The following is a 15,923-nucleotide window of genomic DNA, read 5'->3' on the forward strand; positions in this document are numbered from 1 at the left end:
ACCCTCAGCGTGTTACAGAGAAATTCTTAAGTGGTCTTCTTAGTTATTAATGAAAAAGGCTAATATTATAAAACTTAAAAAACAGAAGTTTTAAAAATCATTAATATATACTTATTTGCCAACATGAAACAATACAAAATAACTTGGTCTTTGGGATTACAGACTTCAATTCAAATTTGAGCTCCACCACTGAGTAATTAAGCTATGTGACCTTGAGCAAGTTACTTAATCTTAACATTTCTGGTTTCCCATCTGAAAATGAAAACAATTCTGGTTATGTTCTGGCATTATCTCTAGACTTATAAGTACTTTGCACGATATTTGTGCAGATTAGCAATAATGTATACTGTATATATGTATGTAGTAATAAAGTATCTAGTATGGCACCTACATCCATACTTTTTTAAAAAACAGAAACTTGCCCAAGTCACCTGGCTGGAATCTGACTCTAGGCTGAAATCTGACTGTCCAGAGCCCATGCCTAATTGCCACCATGCTACTATAGCATACCTGCACTGACCTATTAAAACAGCCTTATGTGACTCATACAGGTTTAATCCCATTACGGTTAACCCATTACGGTTAACTGTATTTAGTTATACTGTAATTCAGTAAAATTATAAATACTCTAATAAGTTGGCCATTGGCTGGGGTGGGAAAATATTTCTGATTTAACAGAAGATTACTCATATACATTCAAGTCCTCTTACCATGTGGATATGCTATAGTTGTGGCACACGTTTTTGAGGTGGCAGCAGCTAGCATCATTCCCACAAAATCTGATGCTTCTTTTACAGACTCTTCTTCATTTTCCATTGTAGAAGCAATCTTATATTCCAGTAGTTTTTGCTTAATACTTTCATAAATAACAAAATGGATAACAGTCTCGGATATGCCAGCATATGAAGCAGACATGCCCCTATAAAATCCTCTAAGTCCATCTGTCTGATACACTTTACGGACACACTCAAAAGCGCCCATTCGCTTTTCCCCACGGTTCCTGAAAAGCAAAAGGGAAAAACCTTATTAACAAAAATAAAGTAGTATAGGTTTTTAAATAAAGTAAATGAAATATATAGAAATATGCCACTCTACTAAGGAATAACCCTCTTTAATTCATGAGGAAGTAAAATGAGAATTTTAAAACATTCATTTTAGATTTCCTATTCTTCTGTCCCAAATTTGTCATACTAGACAGGTAACATAGTTTATTTTACTGAATGCAAAATAACTACTTTGAATCTTCAGTTTCATTGAAGTCTGACTGTATGAATAAGCAACAAAATCCACTGTGACTGTGTTCAAACACACTGTGACTGCAGCTCAAGATAAAAACAGAACAAAATAAACAAAAACCCCTCACATTATATTAAATGTAGTTCTAAGTAAGCTGAGTCTTTTCGCATTTAATAATATATAAAAAGAATGACTGGGACTTCCCTGGTGGTGCAGTAGTTAAGAATCTGCCTGCCAATGCAGGGGACACGGGTTCAAGCCCTGGTTGGGGAAGATCCCATATGCCGCGGAGCAACTAAGCCCGTGCGCCACAACTACTGAGCCTGCACTCTAAAGCCCGCGAGCCACAACTACTGAGCCCGTGTGCCGCAACCACTGAAGCCCTCGAGCCTAGAGCCCGTGCTCCACAACAAGAGAAGCCACCGCAATGAGAAGCCCGCACACTGCAACAAAGAGTAGCCCCTGCTCGCTGCAACGAGGGAAAGCCTGAACACTGCAACAAAGACCCAATACAGGGGAAAAAAAAAAAAAAAAAAGACTGAGACACCAATGATAATAGAATATCACAAAGCAAGGAGTATAATTAGGCTAATTTCTGTGTACCTGGGGGATTCTTCCAAGCCCACCCAGTTCTTCCCCAAAAGTGACTGGGTGACTTTAAATCAAATTTCCTATGATCCTTTGAAGGTAATGGCCATATCTTTCACCTCAGTAAATACTGAATGAGGACTTCTACAGTTATCAAGTATTTATGAAGCGTTGTGCCCAAGAAAACTTTCTTAGTGCTACTTAAGGGTGCAGCATCTACTCTTTTACAAGTATATAATTTTGAGTTTGTAAAAATATTTACTACCTTCATCATGATTCCCCCAATACAACTTTATCTGTAAGAAACGGGTTTAAATGCCACCCACCGGAAAAGAAATAGAAAACTTAACTATTTATAAATTATATACAACTGGATAACATAACAAAATAAAATCACAACTAAGACACCTACCTGATAACCTACAGATTCCTCCAATTTTATAAACTAATAATTGTCTTGAATCAATGACTATCCTCAACTAATGGTACTGAATAAATAGCTTCTCAGTTGAATGATCCATGCAACCAACTGTAATTAGTTTCTGCTGTCATATCCTTTCTTACAAGGAAGTCAAGGGCTGTGAGTCCTCAAGGTCAATATGCAAACACATCAGCCCTGTTCTTGATCTGTGCTGTAAGGGAGCGTCCTCAAATCAACCTTTCACTACTACCCCAGCCCCATCCCATTTCCCCACCCCTAAGCCTAGGAAATTGTGCTGGCTTGATTATTATTTTTTTCACTTACAACATTAAAGAGTTTTAATCCATGCTTTTCTGGGATCACCTACAATCCACCCTATAGCATACTGAAGCATGCCCCTGGTAGTTTATCACAGTACAGTAGGGACTGGCATCTCACACTTTTTAACCTCTGGGTTGGCTTACCTACCATTACCTTTCAGATCTCTGGCTTTAGGAGATAAACTCTGAGTCCTGCTGCAACACTTAACATTTCATTAAAAATTATTCTAGATGAAACAAGAATTAGACACTGCTTTTCAAGTCTCCAAATAGCATACAATTCCACATGACAGGATGTGGAAAACAGAGCTTTAAGCAGGCATAATTGTTAATGATTTCTTAGATCAGTTTTATTTATAATCTATGATATCTACACTAGACTTCCCAAACCCTAAAATATAAAAAACAGTGAAAATTGTTATACACAGTCTACTCCAGACTGAAAGGCTAAACAGTTTCAAAACTATCAACGTGATTATTATTATTATAATACATCAGATAAGGTCATTGCTCTACTTAGAAGTGTTACTTTTTCCCTGTCCTCCATTCTGAAGGCCAACAGGAGTTGAGATGGCAGGACTCTAAGCCACACTGCTTCTAGCTTTGTCTCAGCTGCCAGAACACATCAAAGGCCCTAAACTTAGGATATATGAGATTTGCACTATTGCCTCTGGTTAAAAATGGGCTCAAAAAACCATCCCTTGACTATTCCATTTAAAGTTGGTCCCAACTGTTTCCTGGGATATCTCTAGAACCTACCAGTACCTGCTCATTATAGATATATTGAATGAATGATCCTGCTGCTATAAAGTGGCTGGCGGTAACAGATGAAGTCCATGAATACACAAGAGCTAAATTCCACGCCAGAACGCTCTGGGTACAAGGTTCATGAGTTTGAGCAATGATCCTTAAAGACTCAGTCTAGACTCATTGATCATGTTGTTTATTTAGGTGTCAGGAGGCCGATTATAATCACACATGGAGTGAATGAAAGTATCACAGCTCGGGCTAGATTAATAAGTCATTTTTCTTTCTTCTTCCTTTACTGAAAAACACAGTGTACAATATACTTTCCTTCCTAGAAACTGTCATACTGCCTACTATTAATGTCACTTTTGCCTCTGATGGTGCAGCCAAGTTTTAAAACCAAACAAAAAAACCAAACCAAAAAACAAAACAAAAAAAATCAGCAGCAAATGAGGGGAAAAAATGTTTAGATACCTGGCACTGAGATCTCATTGATACAAATTTATAGAAGAAATTTAGTTGAAGCCAACTTTAACAAATTTTGTTTTAATGAATTAACATACCTTGCATCAAGCTGTAACCGAGTCTTTATAAGCCAAATGGGGTTGGTCGCTGTGATTGCGGTAAAACCTAAACAAACATGTTTAAAATGAACTCTGGTAAAAATTAAGAACACACTATTAACTTCAAGATTTTAAAAACTATATAAATCTATATTAAAGAAAATAAATATTTAAACTATCAAATGATGTATGCTTTACACTTTTATTTTACAAATCCATTCAACCATGAACATTTGTACTTTTTATTTCCAAATCAGTCTCAAATTCTGACCATAACTAAAAGATTCTTTTAAGAGCAAAATATGATTATATATAAACTCCTCTTCCAACATATTCAGAATATCCTATGGGTGGCACTCTACTCTCTAAGCTAAATTCAGAAACCCATTTCTACAAAGAAACATAGAAATCTTGTGTATTCTAGGGCTTTTTTGCATGCAAACTCTACAATAGCTACTTGGGGTCCAACTAAATCACAAACCACTATGTTCAAAATGGAGTCTACATAAACGTCAGCATTTACCAATATCTGATCTTAAGTTGATTGTACAACAGAAAGAATTGTTGTTTGGCCTTGTGAATACTTTATATAAGCACACAATTACTAATACTCTTAAAATAATGGTATCACAGAGATAAGGGTTCTGTTAGGGTTAATAGGACAGATCTATTTTTCATCCACTTAAAAACATACAAAAACTTAAAAGTTCAAAAAGTTACAAATCAGAACTTCCCTCTTACTTTTATAGACACTGAAGAGAGAAACTTAAAGTAGAAGGTAGTTCTATCTTACTTTAAAACTAAAGTACTATGTATTAACTACCAAGAAGGGTGGTCCCCTAAGATGGCTCATTCCAGGTAGTAAAGTAAGATCTCTGGAACAGTATGTTTCTAGGCTAGTGCATATCTTTTACTTGCTATCTTCCTAGTGCTGTGGGAAAATAGCAGCACATGAAATGCAATCTTGATGATGGAAATTTATGAAGATTGCTTCATCTATACAAAACAGGATTTTCATATAATACTTGTGAACACTTAAGATCACTACACAAACTTGATATAACTTATATCAACCTACATTTATTCATTTGGCCTTTAAATTCAGTGAAAACTTACATGCAGAAATGTCTAAGGATCTTAATTTTAAATACTTGCTATCAAATACTAGTGGGTCAAGCACATTATTTTTAGAAAGGTTTTGAAATATAACCAGCACACTTAATATTAGTAAAGTACTTTCAGGAACAAAAATGCTGTGGTACACTTAGGAGTAATTTGTTTTTTTAGTTAACATATAGTGGAGAACTAATCATAAAACTTTTTTCGCTTTCAAAGTTAGTATGGGTATATCTACAAAGGCAAAATAATTTTACTGAATTGTTTACAAAGTAGAATTTAGTCTCACAGGTTCTTTTCCCTTCTATAATGTCAGATAATTTAGCCAACTCAAATTTTACTCCCTTAATCCACTATATTAATACTGTGGAAACAGCCAGATGTTTCACAAACAGATGCTCAGACTGACTCTATTATGAGGCAAAATAACTGAAATAAGTTTGGTTTAATAACTCCTTCAATAATTTTGTAATGATTATATAGTCTCCATTTCTCAAGTGCTTTTAATACTACATACATACATAATATAAAACTAGGAAGGGACCAACAATTTTGTAAGCATCAGCCAGTACTAAAATAATAAAAATTTAATGTGTTGGACAGGGTGTCAGGAAGATGTTTCAAATAAAAAGTTCTTTTCATGCATATATTCTTGATAAAAGGAAAGAGAAGAAAAATATGAAACCAGATCAGTTTAAATATTTTGTTTGGAAAAGATTTTTCTTGCATGTTGGCTTAACTGAGAATAAAGTTATGGAGTTCAATTTTTTTTTCTCTTGAACCCCATTCTTCTCAGTGAAAATGTCAAACTAAAGATATTCAAATTATATTCTAAAGCAAATGTGCACCTGACATCAGAATTCTGGTCATAAGCCTAATTTAATGATTCTTTATTTTAAACTTAAATATGTGCATTAGCTAAATGTTTATACAGTAATATTAGGAGTTTATTAGTAAAAAGCTGCTCAGCAGCACAAACCAACAAAACACTCTGCGTTACTCACAATGGTTTTTATTAATTATTATGTGGAAATTTTAGGAAAAAACCATTTGCTTTTTATTAAATTTTGAAAGCCTAAAACTGGGAATGCTTATATCCAACTTTTAAAAAAGCAGTCTGTCTAGGTAAAAATCTCATTCAATTTATTATACTTTACTTGAAAAGAAGATGAGCATCAAAGCTTTTTTTTAAAAAAAAGTAAAAGTTCTATGTCTAAAAATATAAGCTCAGGACCCAAGCTTATTAACACTCTTCTAAGTCTCAAATTCCTCAATTAGAAGCTGAAAAAACCCCCATATGTGTAAACTTTAAAATATTACAACACATATTTATAAATATTACTAGGAATAAAATTTTAAATACCCATAATGCTGCGTACATGTTAATAAACTAAACAGGAAGCAAACAACAGGTATTTCTCACTTAACTAAAATTCATTTCCAGACACAGATTGACCTATGGAACATGACACATTAAAATTTAGGTAAGTGAGAGAATGTCATCATCTTATATCTATACAGCTTGCGCTTACTACAGTTGGGGCTCAACTCTCCCAGTAACAAGCTAGTTCTTAATAAAGACACTAGCCTAACTGCTAGCAAACCATTAAGTTAGACAAAAGAATCAAGGCATAATCCACAGGTTTTTAGCTATTGGTCCTTTACCAGTTCTGGTCCTTGGATTTTATGCTATTACATCCTCTTAACCAAAGACACTCTAAGTATAAACTTATGGAGACAGTATTAGGCTAATTAAATCTAGAAAAATATAATCTATTAATTCAAAACATGAAACAAGCAGGAAGAAATAAAAATTTATTACTAGCTTAGAATTATATATGGTAAGGCAGTCTGAAGTTGACAAACAGTCAAAGTTAAACATATCTTCCTACTCCTTTTAAGACAAACAAAGATGCTGGGGATGGTGCCCCTGAAATTTAGAAACTTCCTATTACTTTTTATTTTGACATTTAAATTCTGTGACATTTTGATAATATGCTATTTCATATTAATATTCTGAGCACCCCATTAAACATTAAAACTGATTTAGAAGTATATGAAGAATCTACCTGTAGGTTAAGAAGAATTAATGTTGCTGCTCCACAGTCAGTTAAAGCAAAATGGCAGTATACTGGCCGTACTATTAGTAGTATAGTTAATAGTTTATTAGAAAGTTTAAAAAAAACTTTTAAAATGCAATTTTTAAAGTTCTGTTTCATCTAATATTCCATCTGATAATGTAAACCAATTAAAAACCAGATTAACAGAAATCCTGGTTATAGTAAACTTGCTGAAAATGTCTATTTCATTAAGTGAGTGATACCTGTAGTATTGCATTTTCAGTACTTTTTATTTCAATTAACTTCTGTAAGAACAAAGCCCACCTAACCTTCTAAGAAAAATATACTAAAACTACTAAAAACCCCCCAAAAAAACCTGATTAAAACAAACAAGATCCCATATATTCTTGTCCCATATTTGGAAAGTAACGGTAGGTATTAAGATCAATGTTTTTGTAAGAAAGTAGAAAGCCAAGTATCAACAGACAAGAGAATAGAAAGCACTGTATTAGACTTTTAAAACGTTATGCTAAGCGAAGAGAACTACTGTTTTTTCTAAAAGCTGTCGAACGGCATGATACCATTAATAGCCATGTAAATCTTAAATACTGCTAAGGAATTCTTTGGAGGTCAAGGCTACTATGGCCAAGCTAACGACCCCAAGCTTTTAGTACACGATGACTGAAAAGTTACCCAATTCTTCCTTCTAGAAGGAATATTATAAAGGAATCAGAATTAAAGTTTTATAAAATAGATAATGCACACACAAATTCAGGAAATAAAAATTCATTTCCCGCCTTCTATTAATTCCACAGCTATTACAAATTCCCAGGGTGTGTTTCTTATAACTAGAGGCTGCAAGAGATGCTCAGATCAGTACTCACGAGGTTTAAGTTAGTCCATATTTCTACAGGAAGTGACCTGCGGATGGGGAGCATGAGATGACACGATCTCACTCTTTTCTCGGGAGAAATGTACAGTAAATGCCTAAAATAGACACAGGCTTTTCTGTATCATAACAACAAGCAGTGACCTCATCAGAAACATGTGTACAAAATGAATCCCATTGGAAGGATCTGAGAAATATTTACTGTGAGATCTAACTTTTTGAAAATTTTAAGTTAAAAAAGAAAAAGAAAGGAATATAAGAATGGGCCATAATTTTTTTTAAAAAGTACCGAGTACTGAAAATTCTGCCATCTGTAGCAGTTTCAGAGTCCAAATACTTACCTAAAATAAGATCAATTTTGCCTTAAAGAAAAAATGCTAACCTTGTCAAAGGGGAATCTAAGAAAATATTTAGAGGGGATTATCATATCCCATTTTCCTACCATTCTACCATGCTCAGAGCTGAAATCACAATTTTCTATTCCTTAACAATCAGCCTACTTAGTAAAAAAAAACAAAAACAGGGGAGTTCCCTGGTGGCCCAATGGTTAGGACTCGACATATTCACTGCTGTGGGCCCAGGTTAAATCCTTGGTCGGGGAACTAAGATCCTGCAAGCTGCGCAGCATGGCCAAAAGAATTAAAATTAAAATCAATAAATCAATAAATCAATAAATAAAACAAAAATAGAAAATTCAAGTAACTTCATTTTGTAACTGTAATTTTTTAAAAAAAATAAAGTATAGGTGGCTACAATAGTACCTTTCACCTTTTGCACTATGATCAGTAATATTGCACATCCATTTTTATGAAATATTTTGGATTATTTTGTATTCAGTTTCTTGTGCTCTACAAAATAAAAAAACAGGAAGAATGTTTACATACAAACACACAAAACGTCTAGCCATCCATTTGGCTAAATAAGCTGCCATGGACAAATTATTTAAAAGAATATTTTATAATGCAAGACAAAATTTCTACTTAATGAGTAAAAATTTAACCTTTAATAATAAGTCAAATAGAAAATGTATCCTGAAAAATAACAGTGAATGCTATAAGCAAATAAAACCCACTAGGTATGTAGTAAATGTTAAACAATTACATTGTTGGTATTGAAAAAGTTAAGCAATCACTGTGTGAATATATAATCCAATAAAAATCAGAATTCATTTCTTTTAAATCTGTACCGTTGTACAGAAAAGTATATACAACCCAGATAAAAACTTTTGAAAATTGGGAGTTACTATAAAGAAGAAATGTAATACTATATTTTTTTGTATACACGCCTGTGTCCAGGTGTATACAGAGGGATACGCAAATTCATTTTAACAAATACACACAGAAACTCTCAAGAAAATAAATACCCTCAATAGCTAAGAAACACTTAGTCTGGCAAATGTCATACGGGGAGGGGGTGGGGGGAAGGCAGGTAAAACAGAGTCACCATTACTTGATTTGATTAAATAGCCTCACAACTGGAAAAAAATTTTTCAATGTATGAAAATTCATAGCTCAAATTGAGAGGTTTACAAATTCTTATACTATTCCCTTGAAATACTAAAACAAAAGAAAACAAGATGGCCTTTAAACAAACTGTCCTTTTAATTAAAAAGGTTTAGTATCTAAAACACTCAAGTTCATATTAATAAAATACAAAATGCAACTGAATTGAGGTTACTTGGAATAAAAACTACGTACAAGGTATGTTACTAAAGCTTAATGCATGTGCTACTTGATGTGGCAAAATCTTGCAGACACTATCATTAATGGTGTATTTTAGTGCATTTTTGACGATAAAGTGACAAGGTTAGCATTTTTTTTTGAACAGCCAGTTAAAAAACAAGTTTTCACATGACTGCCTCTAAGCACTTTGCATCCCCAATTCACATTTTGAAGATCTCTAAAAATTATCCTGAAGAAAAACCAATGCAGTCTGGTCTAGACTCTTACAAGAATGAAAGGAGCAAAAGGCTACCTTAAGTCTGCATGGGACCATTCAGTTTCACCAACCATGTAGCTATGTATAAAAACTGCAAAGCTAAATGTTATTGCTCATGAATAGTGCAAGGAAGCTCTGAAGGCATAGTTCCCAGAAAAATCTAACTGCAAACAAATGGAAGAAGTATTTTCAAATTACACAATAAATGAATAGCGCAAGACTCTCTGAACAAGTATAAGACTATCAATTTACCAAAATTCAAGAAATTCAAGTTGGGAAATAGTATCAATGTATAAATAAAAACTGAAAACTATGAGTTAACATTTGTACACATTTGAGAAAAAAAGTAGAAAATGGCAATTCCACTGAAATTCTCTGCAATGTGATACAAATATAGTAATAAATTCTGATTAGATATGCCAATGAAAAAAGATTTTCCAGTGGGAATTAAGATATTCTGAAACTCTAAATTTGTAATACTGAATATATAACTATCCTCAACTTAAAATAATTGCTTACCTACTTTCTTGGCATCAATTCTTTCAAAAAAGAAAGATTAACATTTCTTTACAATTTTCTGGGGTTAAGAAACAAAAACATGAACACTGGTAATCCAGAAATATATTCTTAAAGACCCTAATACAATGGTTATGTAGTTTGAAATTAGCCACTAACTTTACACTCAAATTTATAGAGGGAAAAATCATATCTAGTTGTATTCAACATCTGTGAAAGTACATTAAAAAAAATTCTAGTTGTAACTAGATGATCTCTGTGGTATTAAAGAACTAATTCTCAGAACATAAACCTATGTAGAGCAACCCACTCATTACAAGAATAAGGTAATGGAGATTCACATAAATTATCTAACTTGCCCAAGATCTCTCTTCATTGGTAAAGAGTATTTCACCACCTTGATCTTTAAAGCTTTACCTTCCAGCTTTAAAACTTCAATGAGTCAGTCAACAATTACTAAATATAAAAAGCCATGAAAATAATTTTTAAGGTACATGCTATTTATTATATGGCTATTGACCTTTCAGAAATTAGTATTTCAAACTTACTCTTAGTTCATTAAGTATGTGGTTGAAATTGATCCAATTTATTTCTAAACAGAAAATGGTTAACAGTTTAAGGCACTCATTATTAAGCATCTAACTGAAACTCAATATACTGATCAACAGTTGACAAAAGTAGTTATAATTTGCTTTATAAAGTCACAGCATATTTTGGAAATATGAGACATGGTTAAATATAGAACAAATCTCAGAAAACTATACAGAATTTTTCTAATGAGAACCAAAGGTCATGGCTTTGTCTAACATGCAGGGCAGCAAATGATTCCAGAACCACACTAGTCAAACCAATCTTCCAGTTTATCTTTAAGGCAGTGCAGAGGCCCACGACTAGTTATTTTAATTCAGAATCATATAGTCTCATCAATGATGATAGAAGAGTTCCTGGAAACATTTCTAGAGCAAGCATGTACACATCTGGTACCTACATTTTGAGTGTTATCTTAGTGCGATTTATGTGGAATGATAAACATATTTTTCAATACATACGTTGCAATAACTCTGAATTATCAATAATATATCACTCACAAAAATTTCAGCATTTGAGCACAGGACAAAATGAATACTTTACCAAAACTGCCGGCACATTTCAGACAGAAGCCAAAACATGCAGCAAAAAGGGAAAAGGCACTAACAGAAATTGAGGAGAAAAGAGTAAATTACAGCTCTGTAACTTGTAAGTGTAATTATGGTTGGATTCTTAAAACTGTTAAAAGTGATCACTAAATATTCAGTGTACTACACAAAACAATGTAAATATTATATTACCTGCATGCTATCACAAACTCCTAAATACCAAAATGCCAACTGACAAGATTTTACATATACCACCTAATCAAATTTATTGTATACTAATATATGTAAAAATCATGTTTACAGATGCTAATCAATGAAAAGCACATTAACTGCCTTAACTTTACAAGGTTAAATTCATCAAAATTCAATATTAAGTCTCTAGGTGTCAGAAAATTTTTTGTCTTTTAATATCATATATTCATACCTGCCATTGCAGCTGAAATCATGTGTACCTGGGTAGAATCAGGATCAAATAAACCATTCAACTTTTCCTTGCAGTTTGAATAAGCAGCAAAGTATATTGCTCTAAAATAAAGATTTAAATTTTGTCAATAAGCATGTTGATTTAAGATTTAAGATTTAAAAGACATATAAATTGATCTTTATTATTCCAGAAATCTAAAAACATAATGCCTTAGTTTTTATTTACATTCTCATGTAACATCACATACATATTTCTTCATGAAGACCATGAAGTACTTTTTGTATCAACTCATTAAAGATAAAGCATCCTCAGATAGTCCTACCCCAATAATCCGACAGCAACTAACTGAAAAAGTATAAGACTTTGGCAGGCCTATGTAATGTTAATAAGGCTAAGTTAAATACACTGAGTTAAGTAAACGTGATATGAGTACTTTATGTTTTTTTGAAGAGAGGAAGGTAGAACTGACTCAAGTGATCAAAGTATATGTTAAACAATTTTGAGATACTGTGCTATATACCAATCTATACTACACAAAGAGTAGTTCACAGCACCCTTTAAAAGAACAATTGCAAAAGAAATCAGTCCCATCAGGTCAGATCTTGTTTCCTAACATTTGTAAACATCCCATTAAATTTGTAAATATTTTCCCTGTTAACTCATTGACTGTGACTTCATGCATCCCAACTACCTCCTCACTGTTGAGCTTTCCAGGCATGAGTTGCTTGCTGTATCAAATATCCTGCTATTGCCCAACAATCCTGATTATCTGTCCAATAAGGGGAAGAGTAAACAAACAAGTAAAAATGGGGAGAGTATCACTGCTGTGCTTTTTTAATGTGCTTAAGAAAAAAAGGAAGTTAATATGACTGAAAATGAAACATTCTACTTCACGAAAAAGAAAAAAAAAAAAGGATACATTGAATGATACCAAATTAGCAAGGGGAATAAATAATGCATTACTAGAAATGAATAAGAAAAGAAAGCATCCTAATGAGAAAATGGGCAAGGAATATACATAGGTAATTCACAGGAGATACAAATGACAAATAATTACAAGAAGGAGGACATGAAAGCAACAAAATAAAACAAATGTATATTTTTAAAAAAACAGTGAAAAATCATGTTTAGTCTATTTGACAAGTATTAAAAGACACGGATAGTAGCCAACCCTGGTAAAATGTGGATAAAGAGCAACTAATTCCCTATCTGAGAATAAAAAGATGGCATGCCTTTTCAGAAGGCAATTGAGCAATGTTCACTAAGTTTAAATGTTCATACGCCCTTTTATCCAGAAATTCTACTTTTCGGTAACTATCCTAAAGAAAAATACTTGCTTAAATACTCAAGGATAAAGGTACAGCTATGTTCACAAAACCATTGTTTTTAACAGCAAAAATCTGGCAATAAATCTAAAGGGTTATCAATAAGGGATCAGTCATACTATACAATTTTTAAAAGCTTCACTTATTTTCATGGAGAAAGCTTCAAAACAAATTTGGTGAAACATGATTCAATTTACGTAAATAATAATAAGTCTACATATTATGCATTTTATGTGCATAAGCCAGAAAAATTAATGGAAGACTATAACCAACTGCTTATCAATGTGGTTATGTATGGGGAGGGAAGAGGAGTAACTGTGGAAAGGTGCACACGGTGAGAGGTGATGGGTTTAAGGTAATATGTCAAGCTTTACACTACACTTTTTTTAGTCTTTACAGTAAGAATGAAATTTTGGATCATTTTTAAAAAAGAAAGAGCCCATAAAAAGTTGAAACCCAATAAATAAGATATGGATCTACTACACTGTTTGAATACAGAGAGCTGGGTACACATTTTCACTCTGAATGTGAACTCTGCAGTGTTCTATCATGTGAACTCTGCAGTGTTCTATCATGGAAGAAGTCAATCTAAGATAAAAAGAAATCATAGAGAAAGGCCTTTTGGCCTTTCATCATATTAAGGCCTTCTTGGTTTTTTGAACTTGGTGCAAAAACTGCTTCACAGTGATCTCACTAAGAGGTCCTCTGCACCTGCACACGGTACAATCTGCCTATCCTTTTAGATGGCTACTGATACCCATTTATTATACCATAGTGCTTTATCTTGATTTCTTTTCAGGATCCCCCCTCATGAAGCTTGAAACAAGAAAGACTACCACAATTTGATTAACTTAAATGTATTTTTTTTACCTGGAAGGGGCCACCCCCACTAAATTGGGGCCTAATCCTCTAAACAGGGAACGAGGCCCTTCTTTTTCCAAGATCACCCTGAAAGAGAAAAATATTATTTAGAAAGAAATGTCCTTCAAAGTGTGGTACTTTATTTATATAGCAAATGTAGAGTCTAAATTCCCCATGTTTGCACTATAATATGTTATACTCTTGTCAGTGTTGCTCACTTATAAAAATCTGTTTTTCTTGACAAAGTATAAATTAATAATGATTGATAACAGATTTAGTAGCAATAATAAAAAGAACTCCTTTCAGATTCTTTCCTAAAAGTTTTCAAGACATAATTATCAATATAGATTTCTACATTTATTTTCATATGATCATGCTACTCTTATCTTCAATCTCCTCCATTTTACTACCTTTACCAGCAAATTCAATTCCCAATTAGAAATGTAGTTCCCTCCTAGTATTTGAGGTCCTTTCCTTGATATTGGACAACTCCCTCATACTGCAGCATTATCTTATCCAACCATTCCAGTGAAATGCCATGGCAAAATTTATCACCCTAACATCCTTTAGGGTACTAAAATGGTTAGTCTGCTACTATTCCTTCCTCTACTTAGTTAACATTTACTATATTGAATAGGTACTGTATAAAGACTAAGCAGAGTAAGGAGACAGAAAAGAGGGTAAGGCCCCTGCCACTGAGAAGTTTGCTATCCAGTCGTGGAAAAAAGAATTATATTGAAATAAATAATTTAACAGACCATATCAATAAGCAAATACTATACAAGCTAGATATATATGCCCAGTAGGAAAAGGAACAGAGTCATGTCCAAGTCATGGAAGGCTTTCTGAAGGTGAGTTACTAAATGAAGTTTTGGAGTAAGAAAGAAAGATTGAGGAAGAGTAGGTATTTTAATTCAGACTTAACAGACTGTGCCAGTGGTTCTGAAGCACCTGTACACTTAAGAATGATCTCTTGAAAGGCAGCTGAGCAGAATGGTTAATTAAGGGCCTGAACTGTGGGGCCTGACTTCCCAATATAAAGAGCTCAATTTTGGTAAGTAATGACTTTTATCCTTACTTTCATCAGCAGTAAACAGAGAAAAACAGTACTTTTGGGGGAAGGGGGCAGGTAGGGTGGTGGTTACTATAAGGAATAAATAAGTTAATTAAAAAAAACAGCTTAAGACTTCCCTGGCGGCACAGTGGTTAAGACTCCGCCTGCCAATGCAGGCGACATGGGTTTGAGCCCTGGTCCGGGAAGATCCCACATGCCATGGAGCAACTAAGACCGCGCACCAGAACTACTGAGCCTGCGCTCTAGAGCCCGTGGGCCACAATTACTGAGCCCGAGCACCACAACTACTGAAGCCCATGTGCCCAGAGCCCGTGCTCCGCAACAAGCCATCGCAATGAGAAGCCTGCGCACGGCAATGAAGAGTAGCCCCTGCTCGTCGCAACTAGAGAAAGCCCGCATGCAGCAACGAAGACCCAACGCAGCCAAAAATAAATAAATTAAAAAAAAAAAAGAGCTTAAAAGAGTACCTGGCTCACAGTAAGCACTTGATAACTCTTACTATTATCATTATTACTGGAGCATTTGTTCAAAATGCAAATTTCTTAGATCCCACCCTCAAAGTATTCTTAATTCAGTAGGTACAGGACAGTGCCCAGCAATCTACATTTTTACCATGCCACCAGATGACTGACACAGGTGATACAGAAGCACTTAAAAAAGAAAGAAAGAAAGAAAGAAAATTTATTTGGCTGTGCCAGGTGTTAGTTG

General features: G+C 33.8%; 1 protein-coding gene across 2 annotated transcripts in view; it reads right to left on the bottom strand.

The window, feature by feature from the left end:
• Positions 1-15,923, bottom strand: part of SLC25A36 (solute carrier family 25 member 36) — a 40,935-nt gene that overhangs the window by 5,232 nt on the left and 19,780 nt on the right. The window contains exons 3-6 of one of the 2 annotated variants that reach the window (XM_033855348.2): positions 14,150-14,227; positions 11,955-12,055; positions 3,876-3,942; positions 711-1,000 (exon numbers count right to left, since the gene is read on the bottom strand). In XM_033855348.2, the coding sequence (XP_033711239.1) occupies positions 711-1,000; positions 3,876-3,942; positions 11,955-12,055; positions 14,150-14,227 (536 nt within the window). The remainder of the gene's footprint in view (positions 1-710; positions 1,001-3,875; positions 3,943-11,954; positions 12,056-14,149; positions 14,228-15,923) is intronic. The other variant, XM_033855349.2, reaches the window with a different exon arrangement.

The sequence above is a fragment of the Tursiops truncatus genome, chromosome 4, assembly GCF_011762595.2.
Source record: "Tursiops truncatus isolate mTurTru1 chromosome 4, mTurTru1.mat.Y, whole genome shotgun sequence".
In the NCBI taxonomy this organism is placed as follows: Eukaryota; Metazoa; Chordata; class Mammalia; order Artiodactyla; family Delphinidae; genus Tursiops; species Tursiops truncatus.